General features: G+C 42.5%; 2 protein-coding genes and 1 long non-coding RNA gene across 7 annotated transcripts in view; 1 reads left to right on the top strand and 2 right to left on the bottom strand.

Moving 5' to 3' along the window:
* The window catches only part of ABTB3 (ankyrin repeat and BTB domain containing 3), a 279,212-nt gene that overhangs the window by 16,699 nt on the left and 238,319 nt on the right, over window positions 1–24,194 (bottom strand). For 2 of the 4 annotated variants that reach the window (XM_005300806.5, XM_042843602.2), the window contains 5 exons: window positions 23,743–23,963; window positions 20,940–21,118; window positions 5,978–6,083; window positions 5,072–5,174; window positions 1,551–1,632 (listed from right to left, as the gene is read on the bottom strand). In XM_005300806.5, the coding sequence (XP_005300863.2) occupies window positions 1,551–1,632; window positions 5,072–5,174; window positions 5,978–6,083; window positions 20,940–21,118; window positions 23,743–23,963 (691 nt within the window). The remainder of the gene's footprint in view (window positions 1–1,550; window positions 1,633–5,071; window positions 5,175–5,977; window positions 6,084–20,939; window positions 21,119–23,742; window positions 23,964–24,194) is intronic. The other 2 variants (XR_010597867.1, XR_006172874.2) reach the window with 1 other exon arrangement.
* Window positions 1–24,194, bottom strand: part of CRY1 (cryptochrome circadian regulator 1) — a 440,250-nt gene that overhangs the window by 3,985 nt on the left and 412,071 nt on the right. The window lies entirely within an intron of this gene.
* On the top strand, window positions 3,654–6,126 carry LOC122172501 (uncharacterized). The gene is made up of 2 exons (XR_006172875.2): window positions 3,654–3,777; window positions 5,931–6,126. It is a non-coding gene; the product is annotated as an uncharacterized LOC122172501 (long non-coding RNA).

A 24,194-nucleotide genomic window follows, 5' to 3' on the forward strand; every position in this document is an offset into this window, starting at 1 on the left:
GATCAGCTAGTTTATCATTTAGCAGTAAGGCATTCCCTGGGAAATATCCCACCCTCGTCCACCCTCTAACTTCACCACCTCAACCAACCTTCACAATCATCATTGCTGTGTATAGTATTAAATTGTTTGTTTAAAACATATACTGTGTGTGTGTGTGTGTATCCATCTATCTATCTATATATAGTCTTTTGTCTGGTGAAAATTTCCCCCCTGGAACCTAACCCCTCCTATTTACATTAATTCTTATGGGGAAATTGGATTCACTTAACATCATTTTGCTTAAAGTTGCATTTTTCAGGAACATAACTACAATGTTAAGTGAGGAGTTAGTGTATATTACTGCCTTTCACTATCCTGCCTCCCTTTGCTTCAGCGGTCATTGTCATTAGTGTAACATGGTGAGGCTCATAGAACCATGTCATTTCCGCTTGAGTAAAACACATGAAAGGGAAGAGGTTACTATGAAAAATAAGCCACTTTGGAAAAGCTACTCGCGAGCAGCATTTTTAACTTTGCATCATGAGAATGGTGTGGTGGGAGAAGGCGGGTGTGGCTACCAAACAATGTGCAGGGCTATGGATTTGTCAGTCAAACCGGTCAAAAACCTGCAGGTGTCAGGCCGTACATGGACATCTCTGTCTCTGCACAGTTCTTGGCTTCTCTTCACGGGTAGCATGGCTTCTCTCCCAATCCCTATTAGCCACAGTGCTGTAACTCTCCAAAGAGGTTCAGGTAGCTCACAGGACAAGTTGATCCTGGCTCATTCATTTTCTGATACTGTTTTTACACCACTTAGTCAAGAGAACATGCCACATATAGTGGCTGTTCCCTGATTCCTTCCCTTTCTGGGAAACCACACTCCCTCCTTTCCACACTTCTGTAGGCAAGCATGGTTGGTGAGAAGGTTTGTGCTGGGGTTTTGCATTGTAACATGGGCCAAATAATATTTCTTTTCAGGAAACTTAGATTAAGTTTAAATGTTATTGCAGGCAGCTGTAAGTGACACTGAAAAATATCTGCAGCTCTAACAATCAGTAAATGGAACTGTTATTGCTCTGGTTAAAATAAACTTTTCTTAGGCATGCAAGTTTTTGAATAAACTGCATCTAGCCCAATAGGCGAGACAGATAAGTTTGGCTTTACATTTTCACAGAAGGAATTACAAAATTTGAGCAAACAAATATTGCTAGGAAAAGAAAGGCTTCTACATCCTCCAAGCTTGTGTGTGCACATGCAGGAATATCAAACATGAGAAAAAAAAACCCAAAAGTTTATGCAAATGTTCCACTGAAATGCCCTGCTCTGTCTTCAAAGACTACAGAAGTGAAATGTACATAGTTAAATCTAGTCACTCACATGCTATTTGACTACAATCAGCACTATAATGCAGGTTACTATATAAAGGGAATTGAGGCCTTTGCTTATGAAACCACTACTCTAAGGTATGATATGATTAATGTACTAAATGTAATTGCATTAATTTGTGCAGAGTACATACAACTGTTGATGTCACACATGCCATTCGGATGGTTTGTGGGCACAGACTTTACCTGAAATATGGGGTACTTCACATAGCTGATCTCAATACAAGTGTTCTCAGCTGAGGGTTTGCTAGATAGCAGCGCTTTAAACCTAAATAAAAATGAGCAAGATTGAAATACCATACTACAATTCCACTTTGCTATATTTCAGCAGAAAGGTAAGGGAGGTGACCATCAATTACGGTGAAAATAGGACGTTAGAATGCAGAGAAGTTTAGCGGGATTTATAACCTGAAATATATGATGGTTTATATACTGTAGAGGGTATGTCTACACCGTAATTGGAAGCATGATTGCAGCTCAGCATACAGCACTGCAGCACGGATTACCCATGCTAGCTTTAATCTAGTTAGCACAACTCTCAAAATAGCAGTGAAGACACGGCAGCGTGGACCCCCATGCAGGCTAGCAATGCAAGTTCATACCCAGCTTGTGGGCAGGCATGTACAGCCCATGCTGCTCCACCTTCATTGCTGTTTTTAGCCGAGCTAGCTAGATGCAAGTGAGCACGGGTATGCCTGCTTGAACTACAATCATATCTTTGATTGCAGTGCAGACACCCCCTTAAAGGTATGTCATCAAATTCAAAGTGAAATTAGGAAACCTCTTTTATTAGGACATTTCATTCTGAGTTTCTGGAAAATGTATCTAATTTTGTGAAAAAACCTACCTAGAAAATATAGATGCTGTACCCACTTGGAACTTATTACAGGATCAGGACTGACTGTTTCTTCGCTTGAAGATAGGGCCATTTTTGAGTAAAACCTGCAACTTTTAAAAATTCAAAATTTCTTTTTGGATTGATAAAAAGCAACGGAAGGTCCTGTGGCACCTTTAAGACTAACAGAAGTATTGGGAGCATAAGCTTTCGTGGGTAAGAACCTCACTTCTTGCATCTGAAGAAGTGAGGTTCTTACCCACGAAAGCTTATGCTCCCAATACTTCTGTTAGTCTTAAAAGTGCCACAGGACCCTCTGTTGCTTTTTACAGATTCAGACTAACACGGCTACCCTTCTGATTTTTGGATTGATATCAGCTTGCATTTTAAATATTTGCAGCTTTTTTTTCCCTTCTCACATCTCCATTGTGCTGGCTTGCAAGATGGCCAGGGCAAAATGTTGACGATTCTACACAAATAAGTTTAATACTTTAATGCAGGTTTAATACAATTGTTTGGAGATGGGGAGAGAAAGAGCTGGATATATCGCTGTTCTCAGAATGTTAAAATTCTCATTTCAACCATAGATTTGGACATAAAAGCAGAGTAGAAGTCATTTAAGTTAATTGTAATTGTATGTGATATTTATACAGCTATGTAGATATTTACCTATAAATCTAGGATTTTAGCTTTTAAAAATATTTAAATTACTAGATTGGGATTGACATCCTTAGAAACTGAAGACCTCTTTTTGGCCCTGATTCAGGAAAACATTTCTACTCAGGACAACACATAAGCATTGGCCTAGACAAGGGACAGACTTAAGCAAGGGTCTAAATGCTTTCCTGAATCAGGGCCTGAATGCACACCTTCATGCACAGGACAGCTAAGCAAGGACAGCAAATGTGCAATGTTCCCAATGAGTCATACCTTTGTTTTCGAAGGACTGCCTTTTCAACGTACCTCTGCTAAGTCTGGCAGCTTGTGCTGGTGCTTTTTGTTATCAGGGACATATCTCCACTTAAAACTAGTCTGAGACCACCACTCAAATCACAACCAGCCAACAGATAATAAATGCTTTCATTCACAATCAGCACTGGCTATATTCAAGCCCGTACCTTAGAGCTGAAAGGCCCTGCATTACCAGTTCTCTGTGTCACTGAGTCCTCTTGTTTACTACGTTTTTTGCCTTTGTTGCATCTCACAATATTCAGGATATCCTTTTTACTCTTGACATTGTATTTCATGACTCACAGCATTCTCTTATATGCCTATTTTCCTTCTCAACGCTAATCCATGGCAGACAATGTAATTTCGTGATTGATTGCTGTATTAGGGCTGAAACAGTGTGTGTGTGTGTGTGTGTGTGTGTGTGTGTGTGTGTGTGTGTGTGTGTGTGTGTGTGTGTGTGTGTGTGTAGTATTTTAATTAGGCGTTGACAGTCAAATAATTATCTCCTCCACATACAGGAAAAGAAAGCTGAGAATCATGAAATGGCAGTCTACAACATTTTATCTGAGAAGGGTGATATACACAGAAACCCTCTCAATTATATTTTCTTTGTAAATCCAGCTCCAGGTAAGTGTACCAGGTTCCTTATACTTGTTTTTAGGTATCTGCATTTAAAGGTGTGTTTTCTAGATAGCAGGAAATTGTGTCCTAGGTTAATACACCGCTACCTCGATATAACGTGACCCGATATAACATGAATTCTGATATAACGCGGTAAAGCAGTGCTGCGGGGGGGAAGGGGGCGCGGGGCTGTGCACTCCGGTGGATCAAAGCAAGTTCGATATAACACGGTTTCACCTATAACGCGGTAAGATTTTTTGGCTCCCGAGGACAGCGTATACCGAGGTAGAGGTGTAATTCAATTTTGGGGGGAGGGAGGGGTTGAGGAGTACCTTACCCCAGCTCCTCCTTGCTCTCCAAGGGATACTTGCATGTTTGGACTTCAAGTGCCACAATTTTTCTCTCAAGAGTTGGAAAGTATAATAGACAAGCAAAAGATTTTCCCACTCTCCGAAGCTGTAACCCAAACCTTCCACCCAATGCGTGGTTAAGACAATGGGCTGGATTCATCATAGATACTAGCGATGAAATCCTGCCTCACTGAAGCCAATGGGAGTTTTACCATTGTCGTTAACAGGACCAGAATTTCATCCCCAACCTTTTCCAAAAGTTAACCCGTAGAACCTCCTTCCCTTTTCTCAAAAGAGACCTTCTCCCACTTAGCTCTTCCTTGTTCCGTTCCCCCAATTTCCATGCAAGAACCCCAACCCTCTGCAAGTGGGTGCTGAGTCTCCTGATACCCACATGACTTATCTCCCTGCTGGACAGCCTTTCAGCATGGAACTGCTACAGGCTCCATGTCAGTTTTTCTTATGTGTGAAGCAAGGGGAGGGATCTGGCAAGGCAAGCCACCTATGTAGGCTGTGGAAGAAGGGGAGATTTCCAGAAGTGGGGCACATATGATGGGAATGGCTCCACCCAGGAATTCCAACCTGGAACTTCCTCCTCTTCCCAGAGATCCTCCCTCCATCCACAGGTTCCCCCAAACCTTAAAAAAATGGACATTCCTGAAAGTTTAAAACGTGTGTTTGTCGACGCATTTTGAATGTGTCCACCACAATACCGTCTACCGTAGGTGCCTCTGGAATGCCCAGCATCCTAAGGGTTAATGAACAAATGGCATTTCTAGTTGTTACATCCTTAACATAGATCAACAGCACTCAGTTCTGGGGGTAATTACAGAATTTCCACGTTCACAGAAAAGTCTGAGGCCCATTACCTGAATCATTAGTGCCAACAAATCTCAACAGAAAAGATCAAATTATTTGCATTTATTAAAAAAATACACCTGTACATTTACCTTGGGGATGCAGTAAATAGTAACACTCGATGCGCATAAAATGGTCTTCCTTCCACCAGAAATGTAACATCTGACATCTCTTTATTGTTAAGAAAATGGGGATCTGGAATCACAAAAGGAAAAGAAAAACTTTAGTCGGGAACAGGTGAAAGGTATAGAAAGCATTTTCCTGTTTTTGTGAGAAAAGACAATGGCTTAAGGGGATATGTTTTTAAATGAGAAAAGCCTGTGAAGCTGGTTTGAATAGTCTGAGGTGGAAGATATGTACATATTCTAACAGAATCTATACAAAGGCAATTCAAAAACTCTGACAGTCATTTTTATCTCATATAAGATAACAGCCATCCATCACATGCAGGTCATTCTAGACTTTGGATGAACTTTGAACAGCTCCCTAGTCCTGTTCTCCCTCTGCACCTAGTGACATCTGTACCTAAGCAGACACAAGGGCCCCGATTCTCATGTACATTAAGGCCCTTTGACACCACTCTGGCTGTGTGGCCTGAGTGTAAAGGAATCAGACCCCAAAGTAACTTGCAAAACTACAGGCCCAATCCTGGGCATCCAAGACACCTGTCGATTTCAATGGAAATTTGAAGTGAATAAGAAATGCAGGATTGAGCCCCTAGACTAGTTTTTCCAATTCTGCATTTTACAGTTAGGTGTGCTCTGTCTTCTGGCCATAACGACTGCCTAGTACATAGAAGAATGCAGCGGCTCCAAAGCATTCAAACTGAAATCACATTTCTGATGCCAGAGGTCTTGCAGCAATGCTTAGAAACCCAAAGACTGACTTTATTTCAATCATTTTCATTAACGTTTGCCCTCTTTCCTTTCTTTTGCTCTCTCCAAATCCTAGGACAGCTCTCTGTGAACATTGTGATCTGCACCTCACCTCAGACTTACCTAAACGAGAGGTCTGCTTTCGTTTGATTTCAACAAGTTTTGGAATAGGATAAGGTCCATAGCAATGAGTGAAAATGACAGACAGTTGCTGACTTATCACTTCATTCTAAACAAAAGAAATAAATACAAAGTATAAGCTTGTGGATTAACAGGTACAAGCTCCAATAATTCCCGAGAGTTCCCTCAATAGCGCACAATTCTAAGGCAAACAAATTGTGGTCACCAAAAGCTCTATCAAAAGATTTGATTTACAATTATTAATTCTTCTTAGCCAATCCCCCATTATCCACTTTTTTATTGTTGCTCCCTCCCAATATGCATCACTTAAATGAAAAACTCCTCTACCAGAAGCCTTTTTTTATCCAGATAAATTTCATATCAATTGCTCCCTTCAGATATACAGAGTTCTACTGAAATATGGATTTAATTTCATTATTAAAATTCATTCTTACTGTCAAATGAATAAGCTGGCTTTTTAAAATGGTTTCTTTCTTTTTTTTTTTTTTAGGAGAACAAAAGTTACTAAATAAATACATTTGCAATGTGAGAATGCTCCTGAAAACAGACCCTGCTTTGTATGTTGATAGCTGTTTTATAGCTTGTAATATAATCTCTTAATTTAATTCTAGTTATGTCTTTGATGTAATTTTGTATCCTTTTCACTGGTATTTACCCTATTGGTGTTACTCTAGCTTCTGTAAACAAGGAAGGATTGTCTAATGATTCAGCCACTAACCTGAGTCTTGCAGTTGGATTCAGTTCTTGGCTCTGCCACAAGTTTCCTGTGTGATCTCAGGCAAGTAATTTACAGGTAAATTTTCAAAAAGGTCTAAGTGCCTTAGAAGTTTAAGTCCTATTTTCAAAGGTTTTTAGGTGCTTAAAGATGCAAATAGGCACCTAGTGGGATTTTCAAAAGTGCCTAGGTGACTAACAACCACCGGTTTCAATAGGAGTTAAGTGCTTTGGAAAATCCCACTAGGCATCTTTAGGCACTTAAATACCTTCAGCCTTTAGAAGCCTAAATCTCACTGAAAGTCAATGGGACTTTGGCTCCTAAGTGCATAAATTGCTTTTGAAAATGGGACTGTATGCTTCTGAAAATGCCAGTTTCTGCTGGTGAAAACAGGGGCAGCTTCACTGAAGTTAATGGGCTACTAGCCAATTAACATAAACAGAGACTATGGCCCTTAATCCCTCTGGGTCTCAGTTCCTACCTGTAAAATGGGGATAACTGTACTTCCTTGCCTCACAGGGATGCTGCAAGAATAAATGCATTAAAGATTGTGAGGAGCTCAGATACTACAGTGATGGAGGCCACAGAAATAGCCAGGTAGATATAAAATAAACATAACATTAAAAATGTGAGTTGTTCAAATTCTATATTTAAAATATCTGCATGGTGCATAGAACAGAAAGTGAAGCTTTAATTCCTAAGCACATTTTATTGAGCTCTGGAAATAGTCGCTCATTCCTTAACTTACATAAAATATTAGGTGATGTGGCAAAGATATTGGAACAACTGTTCTAAAGTATCGATTAATATAAGAAAAATACATAGGGTCAAACTGTGCCCTCAGATGTGTGCATGCACCTCCCCATGACTTCGAAGGAAATTGCACACAAGCACCCAAGTACAGAACGTGTCTCCTGTTACTTCAGACTTAATGCTAAGAGAAACACGCAGAAGTAGATTGCAGTGGTACCAAGCAGCTCAGATTGTCAAAAAGGGTGAAATGTGTTTTTCACTGAAAACCTGAGCAGGGAGTCTGGCAATACAGCTCAAGAGACAGGAAAAACACTGCTGTTTTGCTTAAAAAAATTGGTGACAAGGACATCATTATACACTAGCATATCTGTATTTAGTATTTTTCATACAGAGTTTAGCAAAGCACTTTACAAAGAGTGTGAATCAGACGCCTAAGAGAAAAGGAAGGTTTAAAGCCAGATTTAAAGAGGAAAGCGACTGGGTGCCCTGCCTATGCTACTGATACAACCATGGTTCTGTAACTGGTTCATGACATTCATCTGACCCAATTACAACACACAAGACTGAGCTGCATCCACAGAGCAGGTTGTTTGTTTGTTTTTTGCAGCACTCCCATGTGTCAACCAAGATTAAGAATCCACATCTACCAGGCTGTTGAAGGTTGTTTGTATCAGTGCTACATGGGGAAATCTGGGCAGCTATCCCCATGTCCCTCAACAGGGGATAGAGTGTTTGGAGGACATGCACAGCAGTGGCACCAGCAGCACGTGGAGCACTGCACTCTGGGATGTGCTACCACACAGAGAACTGAAAAGGAGGCGGGATGGCCAACCTGGTTACACAGGCATTTAGGGGGTCCCATTTATACTGCAGAACATGGTGTGATAAATTGGTTACAGGAAGACTGTAACCAGCTTAGGACACTGACCCGGGCAAAGCACTGTCAGCTACCACAACTTATTAACCATACGGTATACAGACACAAACCACATCATGATGCTGTTGTGTCACTGACTACAAACTCGGTTAAAAGCTGTAGTGTAGACTGGGCCTAAGTTACACTACCTGGCTGTGCAAGTGGAGCAGGGCGGGGGGCAAAAAGAGAGAGGGAACAGAGGTAGGAGCAAACGAGTTCTGACTCGTGGAGTTGTGCAGGCCAGGCTGGTGTGATGAAGAACGGCTCGTAGATGATATAGGTCACACAAGTAAGTCACACAGCTCCTCAAATAAATGACATGGGATGCACATATGAAAACAAATCACACAGGTGCTTATGTGCCTGATTTTGGAGTTTCTGATCTTTCCTGGGAACGCAGATTTATAGGAAAGAGATCTTACAGTTGGAAACTCCATCCCATCCTGACGGACGAAGACCTGGCCTCAGTTATTCCTGCCTTCACCACCTCTCGGCTGGACTGCAGCCATGTGATATACCTAGGCATGAAGCAGTTAGCACTTAGGAAACTCCAACCACTTCAGAATGCTGCAGAGAGCCTCCTCAGCAACACCGGCTACCGTGAGCACCTGGCTTCTGCTCTCTATTCTGGCCTCCCATAGAATACTGAATTAAGTTCAAGGTCTCGGTCCTTAACTTCAAAGCTCTCCATGTCTTCCTGGGCCCAAGGTCTCTAAAAGATCGTCTAAGCTCTGGGATGAAGACCACGGTCGACAGCTTCATTTCTTTGGCACAATGGAGCTTGCAACAATAAGAATAAAGCTTGTCTGTGCAGGAGACACAGATTTCTCCGGGGGTGTTCCGAGACTATGGAATGAACTCCCCAGGGAAATAAGGACCTCCGCAAACCTCACCACTTTCCACGCCAAGTGCCAGGTGCATTTTTTTGACCTTGCCTTCTCTTACATAAACTCAGAGTAACAGGTGTGTATATATATAAACCCATACGCTACCAAAACAAGACACTCCACTGCACCCGTTTCTCCCTCTAGGAGAGGCTGAGAGAACAAACAACACATGACAGATGCATAGTCACATGGCTTAATGCATTGCTGGAAGGCATTCAGATACTACACTGATGAATGCACCATAAAATTCTATATAAAGAGTAGAATATAAGAGAAAGCAAAAACCAAACAAATCATTCTATTTTACACAGTGTGGAACTTCATATTTGTAGTACTGTCAGTCGTTTTCATTTTGGGGGAAGTCCAGACATATGGTTGGTGTTGACAAAGTCAGTAGTTCACAAGATCAACAGACAGTTGAAAGGCCAAAAAATTGCTAAGCTGAAAAGACGACAGGAGGGTAAGTCACTGCTAGTTCAGATTCATGGTTCCCAAACAATAAGTTTTCACCAAGGACGTGGAGGGGAAAGGGGAAAGTCATTATAACAGGGTAGCTCAGACTCCTACACACATGCTGGCCTTTGAGGGATGGGGATACTGGATATGATCTCTGAAGCCTGCAGATTTTAACAATAAACCAGGCAGGAAGAAGCAGCAGAGAGGGTAGATAAAAGGGAGCCTTTGTCAGAGATGGAAGTCTATGATCCTGGGCTGCTGAGTAATAAATAGCTTTCACAGAGGAACTTAAGGCCAAATTCTGCTCTTGGATGTGTGTGGGGGGCTCCCATTGAACTAACTGGGAGCCAAGCACAAGCAACGAAGAACAGCGCTTGGCCCATTAAAATTGCCATACTGGAAGAGAGAAACAATCCATTAAGTCCAGCATTCCTTCAGACAGTCACCTTAACTGGATAGTTCAGTGTCTGCCATGGTTACTAAGCCCACCCCGTGAAACACCTGCACAGTCATGCAACACTATGGGAGGAAATTCTTCTTTACCCCATCGGATCAGCTTATCTCCGTCACCCCACCACTTGATAAGAAAGTAAAGGCTGCAGGAGCTTCTTTTGTCTAGGATGACATTGAAATTGAAGGATCAAACAATTTGTCTTTTTTTTCTGCAGTCTGATGTTGGAAAGATTTTGCTGCCAGCATGTGTGATGCTGAGAACTGGACCGAGGCCAACCTCCTTTCATACATGGGTATTCGGTTGCTGGCGAGGCGAGTTGGGTGTGTTTCTATATGGTATGAGAGGGAATACAGTTTGACATTGGATATAATGAGGATATTACCCAACCGAAAGGCAAGAGGGAACACCAGCTCATCCACTTAATGGAGATGGTATTTCTGGTAGGGAAGCAGTAAGAAACTTTGCTTTGTAGGGACAGAGGCAGTTTTCTGCCTTAACAGCATTCTTCAGAGGAGATCGAAAGCAATTTGCAATATTTTGTGAATATATTGCATTGAATTGGTTGGAGGGAAGAATGAGTCTCTCTGTCTAGGCAAAGCTGAAGCCTTTCAAGCTCCCTGAGCAGAGACCCTTTGCTCACTGTTCTGGAGCAGAAGAGGAAAGATAGAACCAGCCAGTGGGCTGTATGTATCGATGGTCTTTCATAACCCCCTTTGCTGAAGGTCTGTGGCAGTGCTCAGCAAAGGCTACTCCACACAGTTTGCTCCTTAGAGTTCCCTGCCTCAACCCATCCCATTTAATGGCCCGATCGTGCAAGGTGCTGAACTCCCTTCACTCACATTTACTTCTGAGAGCTATTGAGGGCACTCAGCCCTTCTTAGGATCACAAACCCAAGAGAGAATCATAATAGGGGAAAAATTGGTTTATTGTGTCCAGTTAGGTTAAAATTCAACTCTTCTCTTTCTTTCTGACTTCTAAGAAACTTGTCCATGCCCTGAGCTTCTCCTATAGCTTCTTCCATTCCCATGTTGCTTTTCTCCAGTCTGTCCAAAACGCAGCTGCTAAGATGGTAGATTAGACCATATCACTCCTATAACTCCCTCCACTGGCTTTGTAACAAATTATGTTTCTTGTCCTTTCCTTTGAAGCCCTGCACATCTCTGCCCCAGACTATGTTTTGGATCTGGTTTCTAATCACATCCCCTTCCCCCAAGCCCCATCTATGCCAGTCTCCCCATCACATTGGCTCCTTCTCCTGCTATTGGTTCCTGCTAAACCCAATGTGCTAGGCCCTCAAATCCCTCCCAAAGACTCACTTTGCCACCAGGCCCCCAAACACTAATTTACAGTAGTCACATACCTTATAAACAGAAAAGTAATGTTCTAAGGTAACAATTATTCAGGGTCTCTCAGTCTCTTCCTTTTAGCAGAGACATGGCGCAGCTCAGGGGAATATGGATGTATGCAAAGGTGCCTTTAAGCCACTTTTGCTTTCTTGGATTTTGGGGCTGCTGGGAGCCTGACTACACCTGGCAAAACATACAGCAGCCTGAAGGCTGCTCTACACTATGCTGTTTCTCCATAGCCCCAGTGGATAATTCCAGCAGTGGGCGCTCACCAGGGTGTACCAATCCATTGAAAAACCAGTCAATGCCAGGCAGAGGTGCCCCTGAATAATTACGCTACCCAACACCCCTCACCACCATAAAAGGATAATATGGAGTTAAGTGGTGCAGAGGCTGTTGTGTGGGCCTCCAATGTCTGAATGAACATCCCCACTTTAGTAAGAGATTTTCTTTGCCATATCTCTATGAACCTTTTCATCCTTCCCTAGGTATTTCTGGTCAGGTTCTGCAATAGAATTCACTTTTATTAGCTGCATCAAAACTGGTTAAATGTCACTTTAGAGGCCTGCTCCTAGATGATTAAGTAGCATACACATTATTACTATTAGTCAACAACTGTAATGTAGGGAAGCCCTAGAAGTTGGCTGTACAGTTAGAGGCAATGAACTGCATAACAAAATAGGTTTTATTAGCACTGGATGCAAGCCCTTGCATGGCAAAATGGAATTAATCACAGGTGATGCTCGGAAAACTGCCAAGATTCTGTTTCAAAAGGTTCTTTATATCACAGCCATGCATTGTGTACAGACACCTCAGCTCCAGGAGCTGAGTCTAATCCCTGGGTGATAAACCAGAAGAGGGCAGACATATCATAGAAACAGTGCATCCAGACTCTGACAACGCAGGTGTCACATACACAGCATTTTTTTAAAACTGTGAAACTTCTGCTCAAATATCCTGTGGGTGAAGTACAGCTAAGAATGTGAACAGAAGGCAGTAAAATCAAACCCGGGTTAGTATGAATATGAATCTATGCTACAAAAACATGACGACACTGAGTTAATAATCTGTTATTAACATGCCACTCTGTACCTGATGTTCACGTCTCACATGGAGAATGCAAGATGTACATGTGTGGAGGACTTGGGTCCTGGTTATTCTGAACTGTTTAGACACAGAAGTACTGAAAATGATGATAGGCAACACTACAGAACAATTACCAGAGTGTGGTGAAACCTGTTCTAAGAGACCATCCAAGGGCCCAGAAAAAAGATCCATCACCTACTTATCTGAAGTTCAGACAACATTGCACTAGTCATCTTGGGGATTCTTTAAAATGGTCACTGTTGATGACCATGGATCACTTAGAGGTGATCCTTAGAGCAGGTTACACTGTATTTTTCTTCTTGATGAACATTACATAATTTTACAATACAAAAAATAAAATGAAAATTGTGATCTCCTCCAGTCCCTACCTCCTGCCAGAAAGAGCTTGTCATTCTGTATGTGATTGATCCTAGAATACAACAGCATGCATCCGGGCACTGCTAAGAGATGAAGGGCCCTTGGGTGGGTGCACAGGGACACTGGGGATGAAAAGAGTATTCCTGCCCCACCCCATTATTTAGGATCAATCACAAGCTGGAGTCCTTGGACTGTCCCTAGCACAAAGACAGCTTTGGGCTAGTGCCCCCATTGGACCTAACCTCTACAAAGAAGGGAAAGGAGGGGCAGTGAGAAGATGGGGACCATGGCTTAGAGCTGGTTAGAAAATGTTGGCTTTTTTTCCCCCTCCCACAGAAAACTTTCATTTTTCAGAGTAAATTTGAAAACCTAAATATTTTGACTTGGAACTACTGCTGTGGTGCCTCATGTTCCCATTCTCCTCTACAGGGTGGGCTCCCATGGTTGGACTACAACTCCCATGATGCACCATAATCTCCTCTCTTGGACATGGGAGGTAGTGCATCATGGGAGTCTGTGACCATAAGGAACATACTTCCAGCCAGGGAGCCCAACCCATAGAGGAGAATGGGCACATGAAGTAACCAAACTACAATTCCTACAAGGCACAGTGGCAGCATTTCCAAATTAGAATATTATGGTTATCAGTCAAAATACATTCATTTTCAAGAGCTTGATGTTTTGAAAGAATTTCAAAATATTCTGTGGAAAGCAGAAACTTTTTGTGAAAAATTTTGTTTTTGTCAAAAACCCAAGTTTCTGTTGAAACACAGTTTCAATGGGAAAATTTCAACCAGCCCTACATGGACCTTTCCTTCCTTCCTATCCAGCAGAGTACTACAGCCTTGTAAGGCATGGCCCCTAGGACCTCAGGGAGATACACTGCCTCCTGGATCTTCCCCTAGGGCACTGGGGTTAACTCATCTTCACAAGCTGTGTTCTTCGGTTAGTCAATTTCAGCCCCTCACACTGAGGAAATTTTTCTAAAGGAGACCCACTTGATTATACTCTGTTCAGTGCAACATACAGTACATCCGGCTTCCTCATCCTCCAACCCAACATCTTGGATTGTCCATGGCCAACTGGGGAACTTTAAGATTTCCAGAAGCTGTGACTGGCCCTTCACTTTAACTGAAATGGGAAGAGGAGAGGGGAGTGGAAGAAAAGAGATCAATAGCACCTGCTGAATTGGCCAGAATGTTGGAATACTCTGAGCGACCTCCCCCAGAAATTTGTTTTAAAATAGATGAAACTTGGCAGCACAGTAATAGGACACCCATCTCCTCCTCTTCCTCTCTTTGTTAAGTTTCAATTTATAATTATTCTCCTACTTGATGTCAGATATTTCAGGGCTTTCCTATTGTGACTGTTGCTTCCAGACACATGAAAATTGTTTTCCCAATAGTTAATGCTTCTTGCCAGAAGCTCATAAGTGCTGTTATTTCTGAAGGGATTATAGATATTATAGAAATGTAGAGCTGGAAGGGACCTCCAAAATTCAAGTCCAGCTCCCTGTGCTGAGGCAGGACTAAATAAATCTAGACTATCTTTCGACAAAAGTTTTAAAAGCACATAAGTAACTGAAGAGCCTAAGTCCCATTGACTCTCAGTGAGATGTAAGCTCCTGAGTCACTATTGAAAATGGGATGTAGGCACCTAAATCACTTAGACATTTTTGAAAATGTTGTCCTTCATCTCCCATTTCTGTTTGTTGCCTGTTTTCTCTTTTCTCCTCCACTCCTTCATCTTTGATCTCAACTTCTATTCTTTTTTTACATGTTTCCACACCCACACCTCTCTTTGTCTATCTTCTATTTTATCCATTGTCCTTGACATCTCCCTCCTCCCGTTATCTTGTTCCTCCACCTAGCTGTAATTGTTCAGGCTTAAGTGTCCAGATTCTGATCCAGGGATGGATGGAATTAACTGTGATTCCTAAAAATCCATTTATGTGCTTAAAATAAAGCTGATTATTGTTCAAAAATTGATTGTTACCTACTGTGTACAGAATAGAGCTGGTCAAGTGTTTTTTCAAATTTTCATCAAAATTCATTGCAAATTTGTACAAACCTTTTTTTGCTATTTTTTGACCAGCTTAGAAAGTTGTTGAAATTTTTTGGAAATCTGAAATTTTGAGGAAACGGTTTTGTAAAACAAATCTGTATTTTTTAGCCAGCTCTACTACAAAGCCTGGTTAATAACCCACTTAATGGACTATGTCCTGGATAGATCTTGAACATCACCAGTAGGAACAACAGGGAAGTTACAAAATGCTACCAGGTTAGGTGAATGGGTGAAGGCCCTCCCAGAATGTTTCAAATAGTTTTTGTCTGGTCAATGCACCACCAGGAAACTGGACATATGGAGAGTTCTCTAGTGTCAGGCCCTGATTCAGTAAAGTGTCTCTATTCATGACAGTTATTAAGTACAGGCAATGGGGTGTAAACATGTGCTTAGGTGCTGTTCTGAATTTGGGCTTCAGATAGGATCCAATAGAGTGGCATATACCAGCCCCATGCCCACACTATGGAAGAGGTCAGGTGTAGGGGGCAGTGAGAAGGTGGCAGGGGCCAATATTTGGAATTTTTTAAGATTCATATCTGAAAACTATCCCAAGACATCTAAAGACAATATGATATTAACATCCATGAACAAAATATGCACTAGTTGATGTCAGTTCTTTCTTTGGTACTGCTGACAACTTCTCTTGCTGTACTGCATGGAACTCTGGTGATTTTAATTTCAATCTTAGTTCAGAGCAAGCAGCATATTTGAGATCTGAGACCAAACATTCTCAAAAGTTTGGGAATGTTTAGATCTGGGGTTTTAGTTCAGGCTCATCTTTAGTTTAGGCTCTAGGCTGTAGCTTTCTTCTCTGCTCATTACTAATAGCCATTACAGTCAAACTCTGCTGGAACATCTCAGAGAGTTCACTTTTGTAAACAAGAAACAAAGAAAAGTCTCTTCATGGAGACATTTTTAGCACAGACTGGAGGAATGCACATATTCTGTAACAGGGCAGAATAATAATCCAAAGCCAGTTTTGCGTTACATAAACACCCATTTCTATTGGACAATAGAAGTTTCAATGAGAAGTTTTGTGAATTTTCTTTGGGTCTTGAAACACACAGCACAGAAGTCGACATACAATAATTCAATGGCATCTCCTTCTCTCTTCTTCTACTTCTGCAATAACAAGTTCTCCAATACCTTGAGAGGGGTCAAAACTCTGCTTTCTGCTCTATATAGCATCTAAAGCTTATCTCAGGGCTGATAGCTTCTTATTGGAGTTATCTCCTTACCGTCTCCTTCTTCTGTCTGTAAACCACTCCAGTGGCTGGACATGAATTTGCCTAGTTAAGAGCCTCATTTTTCCCAAAAATGGCAACATTTTTCCTCATCCGAAGGACCAAGTCCTCTGGCAGACCACTACTTTACTGATAGGGTTAGTGTCGCAAGCTTTCCTGGTTATAGTGGCTCTCTTACAAATTGTCCTTTAAACCGTGGTTGTTCTCTCCGAGTTCTCCTCGTCCTTTTTAGTGATACTGCCTTCTCTAGTACATCTTGTTCCTGGCCTGGGGAAGGGTTCATGCTGACTGCCAGCATTCCCCCTCAGGGCTGGACACATGAATGATCTGTGCATTCTGATATTTCTGTCTCAGACGCATGGAAATATCACTGGATTATGCATTTGCTAAAAGGGGGAGATACTTAGAACCATAAAGGGAAATTAGGAGGTCAACTCCCATTGAAAGTCAATGGGAGCTGGGTGCCTAACTTCCATTTGTGCCTTGGAAATCTTCCCCCAATTGTCTCAGTACATTTGCTAAAAATGTACTGACTGTTCTTCCCATGATTTCACTTTCTGAGAGGTAATGTTATCTAGGACTTCTGCTCATCCGCACACCCCATCTTGCCTGATTTACTAGTTTTTGTTTGCATACTTTGTTCCAAAGTTGGAGTTTCCAAAAATATGTTTTTCTGTCTGCGTTCAGCAGCAGCATTTCAGCATTGAAAGGGGAGCAGAGAATACCAACTGCAACCAGTCAGCCAGCCAAACCCTGACAGCAGTTCTGCCTTGCTGCAAACTTTCCATAGGAATGTTTGCATCTGGTTCCTAAAATCTGGATCCTGCTAGGGAGTGGGCCAGAGTCCCGAGGGACGCAGGTCCAAGTTCTGACATTCTGCAGTGTGGCTGCAAGTCAAGCCGTAGACCCAGTCTGCCTAGTGCAGTATGGATGTGTTAGCACAGCTGTGAGACCTGGGTCCAGCAATTGCAAACCCAGATTTACAATGCAGTGTGGACACTTAAGGACAGGCTTTAAACACCAAGTTCACAAGCCCAGTTCCCACTGTCCTGGGCTTACTGTGCAGTGTAGACAAACTCTAGGCGGCTTGGGAACTTCTAGGAATGTTTCCTCATGCAGCAGCTCAATTTGTGTGAAGGCAAGGAAGGTCTTGTGGCCAAAGTACAAGAATGGGAGTAACCAAACCCATTTATTTTCATGGCTCTGTCCCCGTGATTCTGGGAAAGTCACTTAGACCTCATTTTTAATAAATGGCCACTGATCTTGGGTGCTTCAACTTCTAGGTGCCCAATTTTAGACAGCCTGGGCCTGACCTTCAGAGGTGTAGAGCACCTTGCAGCTCCCCATGGTGAACATTTGGCTGCATGCCTCTCTGTGCCTCAGTTTCTCCATTTGTAAAACAAGGATAAGATTGTCCTATTTCGCAGGGGGATAATGAGGCTCAATTCATTAATGACTGAAATTACTGGATGGATGGAACTATTAATAGAAGTGCAGAGTGTTGCTACACTTAAATATAAATTGTCACTCAAGTACAATACACCAGGAATCATGATATGCATCATATGGGACGTAATATTTTATATCGACCAAGAAATTTTTAGTGACTTCTGTCTGCTGGTTACTTATTTTACCTTTATTTTTCCCCACCACACTTGTTAAGGAAATGTTTGGGGCCAGCCTGTGGTATTTAGCAAAAGAGGCATAATCCCTCCCTGAGCTCACAGCACACAGGGGAGGGCATGTCCCTTTGGATAAATCATACTCCCCTCTCTGCAGCTGCCTGACTCTACAAATTGGGGGGCAGGATCTGAACCATGGGCCTGCTCCTTCCCCACCCCTCTAGGTATGGATTTCCATCCTTGGGTGTGCATGGAGGGAACAGTCTCAAGCCCTGGCCCTTGTATGGAGTATGCAAGTGGGGTGGGAGGCTCCTTGAACCAATACCTTTCCCCACAGCTCTCCCACGCCATGACCAGGGACAACTTAGCTCTTTTTGTAGGATTTTTCTCCTGGAAAACTTCTAAAGGTTCCTTGTTTCCTTCCAATATTCTTAAGTCCCTTTATTTTCTGTTTTACCAAAACTTTCCTGGGTTTTACAAAAGCCATTATTCAGTTTTTACTGATCTTCACCCACATTCTGGAAATGCCAGAACTCTCCAGACCCAGCTCCCTGCTCCAGAAGGAGAGATGGTGGCTCAGCAGCCTGGACCACCCATCTCTCCTCTGGAGTTGGAAGCCAGGGCAGAACTGCCGGAATGAGTTGCTGGTGTACATTCCGTTGTCCGTCCCATGCCCACCACATACACGTTACTAGCTTTACAGACAGCACAGATAGTTGTCAGCATTCAAAGCAAATAAAAGTTAGAGAACTACTTTTCTTGCTAAAATGGATTGAAAACGAAAAGCTGTATCTGACTACATTTCAGAACAAAAGGGGCTTTCCTGAAAGTTTAAAAAGACACAAAAGCAGAAGAGAGTGATATCTACCCTATCTGATATTTATTCTGGAAAACTCCTAAGATTTTGTTTTTGCACCGATTTTCATTGATTTTTTAACTTTTGTAATAAACACTAATAAATTCCCAAGAAATTGTAAACAAAATGAACACTGAAAACAAAGGTCCTTAGACATACTGTATATGTTCTAGCCTTTTTTCTGCAAAGGAGCTGTTCACAAGAGCCCATTTGGACAAGGCCATGGCGATAATTCTTGCCATTGGCAGACATCTTGTAAGTCTTTACAGTGCAACAGAATGATTCACTGTACAGTTAAGAATATGAAATGATGTGTGTGTATATATCACACAATCATAGAATATCAGGGTCGGAAGGGACCTCAGGAGGTCATCTAGTCCAACCCCCTACTCACAGCAGGACCAATCCCCAACATATAGTGTGGAGGCAAGTTGGATAGCATGGAATTTCTATCTTACTGGCTTTTTCTGCTATTTCAGTTGTCGTCCCCCCCCCCGCGCCCCCGCAGCAGTTTGGCTTTAAAGTGAACCCAAAACAGAACAAGCTGGTTCTGCTTTGCTACAATGCCTCCTACAAGATAGAGACTCCTGAAGACCTATTCTGATATATCAGAGGGGTATAATTCTGTCTAAATAAATTATTTTAAAGCTGCCCACGTGAAAATCACTGGCTTTGGCTGTTGTCACTCAAGAAAACAACAATTTATCGTATCCCTCATCCCAGATTAAAGTTCCTAAATAATCTCTGTAAAGGTTACAGTCAAATTAGTTTTATTTCATCTTTCAAACTGAATAGCAACTTGCTGTCCAGTGTTGGATAAATATGCATTAGGCCCGTTGAGGGGTCCACACGTTCCAGGATTTAAAATTATTTCCTCAAAGTTATTTCCAGAATCCTCCACAGATACCTATCCAGCATAAACTAATTCCAAAGTTGAAATTCATAGGAGCTAGGGGCAGGATGATTTCAATAACAGGCCCTCGCCCCTGGAATTCATTCCTATTGGAGCCCAAGTCCGGGACACTTTTGGAGTGGAATGTAAGAAACATCTGTGTCTAGGTCTCCGACTAACTGCTAGTTCCACAATCTTTTCGTATTCAGTGAGTAAGTCAAAACCTTTGCCTTTTAACAGTAACTAAATTGCTGCTGCAGATTATATGCTGCCTACATTGGTGTTCAGGAGGTAGGTGGGAAATGTTATTCACTCTCATGCTAAACAAGCAACGGGGCCTTATTAATGTGTATCATAATACAGCATTAAAATAATAAGCAAATAGTTTTGATATCAGACTCCTGCTGCTTCTCAATTTGGCCACTAAAATACTTGCTTCTTGTCAGTAATAGATTACGCTTGATTGGGGCTTTCTGGGAGAGGACTTGGTTGTGTTTTGAAGTCAATGGGAGCAGCAGGGAAGCTAATTTTGGCTGAATCAAGTTGGAAAAGAAAATATCCAGCCTTCATTGGGGGAAGATATTTCCACTTTCCCTGGACACCTGCCCCAGCTCTATTTTAGCTGAATACTTGTATGTACCTCACTAAAAGCTCGGCTGTCTGAGTCAGAAAAAGTCAGATTGAAGGAATGATATTGGAGGGAGGCAGCATTAGACATTAGGCCACCAAGATAGTGGAAGGTTTTTTCCACTGGGTTTTCAAAGGGAAAGAAATAGATATTCTCTGACCTAAATAGGTTGTGGGGTTGTGCAAGTCCCCACAAAGCTTCCACATGGGGGGCAAAAAGGCTTGTGAGAGGATAATATTTGGATTTGAAAACTGGCTCAAGAAATCCAAAGGAAATATGAATATTAGCCTTGCTGTATGGCCCTAGAAAGCAAACTAGAGAGAAATACTAACTTTGGTTGACTCAGCTATCAACATCTCTTGCTGTAGTACACTGACCCTTGTGACTTTAATTTTACCACTAGGCTTTAGCTTCTGTTGTCTCTCCAGCTCACTGTTAGTGTCAGTATTAAGCTGTCCTAGCAATAGATGTATATAGCTGTCTTTTTTTTTTTTTAACCCACACATCTGCACTTGCAAACCAGGAAACAAATATAGAAAATCTCACACAGTGTAATGAGTTTCAGGAGAGCTGTGTAATATTGTAGGGATTTTGGTGTGTGTGTGGAGGTTGTGTTAATTTCTTCAAAATCCACAATTTCTCATACCTTACTTGCTTTCAGTATCTCAAACATCAAAGGCAACCCATGTGTGATGAGCTCCTCAGTGTACTCTTCCTCCTGAATGGATTTAAATTCCTTTAACAAGCATTGGATGAGAGGCCTTCTGTGCTGCTGAAAGGAAGTTCGCAAAGACTCCAACCATGTATGTAGCGTCCATGGAACTCCTGTACAAAAAGATGAATTTTAAAGGTGGGTGTATATTCCAGACCATCACAGAATGAGGCGTAGTTAATTTATTCTTTAATTGTGTGACTTTAGGGCTTGTGAACGGTGCCAAATTGAAAGCCCTAGAAATTGACCTCCTATTTACCCTACAAGTGCTGCCCATCAATATGCCTCAATCCTTATCTGCAGGGACACACCTCCAAGTATAAGAAGGTAGTTCAGCCAGGTTCAATTCCCTGCTCTGCCACAAATTTCCTGTGTGACCTCAGGCAAGTCACTTAGTCTCAGTATGCCTCAGTTCCCCATCTATCAAATGGGGATAATAGCACTTCCCCATCTCACAGCGGGTGTTGGAAGGATACATTTATTACAGCGTGTGAAGTACTTTGAGACCTACTAATCATAGGTGCTGACTTTTGGTTTTGCCAGTGGGTGCTTTGTGCCTTCTGGTTTCACTGTACACCATGTAAGTACTCCTGCCACCGACTGGTGGCTCATGGGTGCTGAGCACCCCCTATTTTTTTCAGTGGGTGCTTGAACCCCGGAGCACCCACGGAGTCAGCACCTATGCTACTGATGAAAAGTGCTATATAAGAGCTAAGTAATATTATTTAGCCTCGCTGCTGAGCCAATTAGTGTACACTGCAGTGGTGATTTCTGATGTGGACCTCATCTGGGAACTAGATTTATGCCACTGCACTCATTTGCAGTGGGCTACCAAAGAGCCATCAGATAGTAAAAACATTTAGTCACTGCCAACTTTGGCTGGATTTAAACCAGTGACCTGGAAAGGAAAATGTTTATATCCCCCTCATCACTCCTCCAAGCCATGCATCCTCACCTATGTTGATACAACATCAGGTGGGTAAGAAGGTCCCGTTTTTACACAGTTACTTGTCAGAGCAGAAGTGCACTTTAAGAATGTAAAAGAAATTGCTACCACACACTAAAGAATAAAATATGCAGTAGTAGAAGAAAGATAAATTAGTCCAAGTCATAGTCATCAAGGAATGGATTGTAGACCAGCCTATGTGCCTGCGTGATGGCCATTATCTTGGCTGACACCAGGATTAAACTGATGACTTCCTGAATTAAAAGCATAAACTGCTACAGCTTGAACTAAACAGTCAAGCCTCTTTAACTAAGGAGCTGTAACAACTCATATCCTCTGGGGATCGGCACAGTGCGGGACCTGTAACACACACTCACCAATGGGTTACATTTGCAAAAGAGTGTGAGAGGAAATATACCCCTCCTCTCTCCTGTCCACACCCCGGACCTTGGGTCCTCATAGGTGCTGCATAACCACTACTCCCCTCCACCCCAACAAGAGGACAGGATCTCGAGTCCAACTCTCCCACTGCCATGAGATCCTTTCACATTCACTTAGTAGGAGGTGCTTTGCTAGACCAGTTGCACAACCATTCCATCCCTTTGTGTTTATGCAAACCTGTTATAGGTTGTAACTCAGAGTGGAAATCACGATCCATGTGACAGGATTCCAAGACTCAGTGTTCTTGGATATGGTGCTCAGAAGCATGTTTGGCAGCAGAAGTCTTTTGGCCTCTTACTGAGCACTGATTAACACAGGTGGTAAAACAGTCAACAACCGGAACAAAATGGTTTCCTTGAGCATTGACTGACTGGCCTGGAGAGGGTGTTGGAAAGGGCCGTAGAGCTATGTGATTAGTGTGCTGAGCAAATTCACTGCCTTTCTCCCCCAGGAGGGTCGCAAACAGTAAAAGGGGGAAGGTTCTGTGACAGTTGGGAGGTTGGTGCTGGGAGGAGCGTGGTGTTTGGAAGCAGATGGGTGGTTGTGAGAGCTGGTGCATGAAGAGCTGGAACGGCTGCCCCAGAGCTGATGTTTTAGATGGACACCTAGCTAAGCAGAGGTGAAGAAGCCTGCTGGTGTGAGCCCTCCCTAGCAAATCATCCTTTCTTTTGAGTCAGGCATCAGAGTGCTTATTGGGAACCATCACGTGCCAGAGCCTACAAAGCCGAGCAACGGAAGCATTTTTAACGAATGAGTCATAGTGTGCCTGGCATTCTACCAAGAACTGGGGCTGAAAGGGCCTGGTCTATCAGTTCTCCAGCACCTCCGTGTGAGGGGGTGACTACAGCTGCAAGTAGGTCCTGCTCTGTGACTTACACCCAACTGCCTGATGTGCATCTGAAAAATGTTGTTTGAGTACGTCAAATTGGAGTAGGTGGCTGACACTCCGATTCCATTCATGATGGAACATAACAGAAAGAAACCTGTCTAAATGTATACGAGATTTGCCACATTTTGTGATGTGTGGCATACATGATTGTGAAGAAAAAAGCAACACACATGCCATGCAGGGAAGATTATCTTAGTCAGTCGTGGCTCGTCGGCATTAAAACAAAACTGACTCAATGGACCCTCCAAGAGTCACAGCTTTACACCCAGTTTGCACTGACTTACTCACCTCCCGCATTCTTCATTCCCACACACATGTGAAAGTCCCCCAATTATTGCTTTCATAAAAAACTCAGGAACATTCAAATGTGGTCAGTGGAAATGACAGGCATCGCTCCCACCAAAACATACATGACAGTTGTCTCTCATGGGAGGTAAAGTGCAGATGACATCAAGACTGACCTATGCTCCTTATGTCAATAGTGACATCCACATATCCATGCTCGGCGCTGTGATACATGGCTTCTTTCAGTGCTTTCAGTTTGGCCTTGCTGTTGCGGCTGGCGCACAAAGGAGCTGGTGCAGCATCTGCCAAGTCAGTTCCCTCAGCCAGTATTTCCTCCAGGGACAGAATATCACTCTTCTCTTTCTCTGGCTGAGCAAGCAGCTTACGAAACACATTCCTGTCAGCCACAATGCAAGAGAGAGAGAAAATCAGAGTTAGCTACTGTTTTTGCCTTTTGCCTGGGATATTTTCTGTAACATGGCAGGTTTAAACCTATTCAGAAGGCCAATCAGGAATTATTTTAAGAAATGTTAATTCACATAGTGCTCAGTTCCTGCAGCCCTCATGCAGGCAATACTCCTATCAGTTCAGGAGTTATGCCTGTATCACAGCTGCAGGACTGGTTCCA

Source organism: Chrysemys picta, chromosome 1 (assembly GCF_011386835.1).
Source record: "Chrysemys picta bellii isolate R12L10 chromosome 1, ASM1138683v2, whole genome shotgun sequence".
Taxonomy (NCBI): Eukaryota; Metazoa; Chordata; order Testudines; family Emydidae; genus Chrysemys; species Chrysemys picta.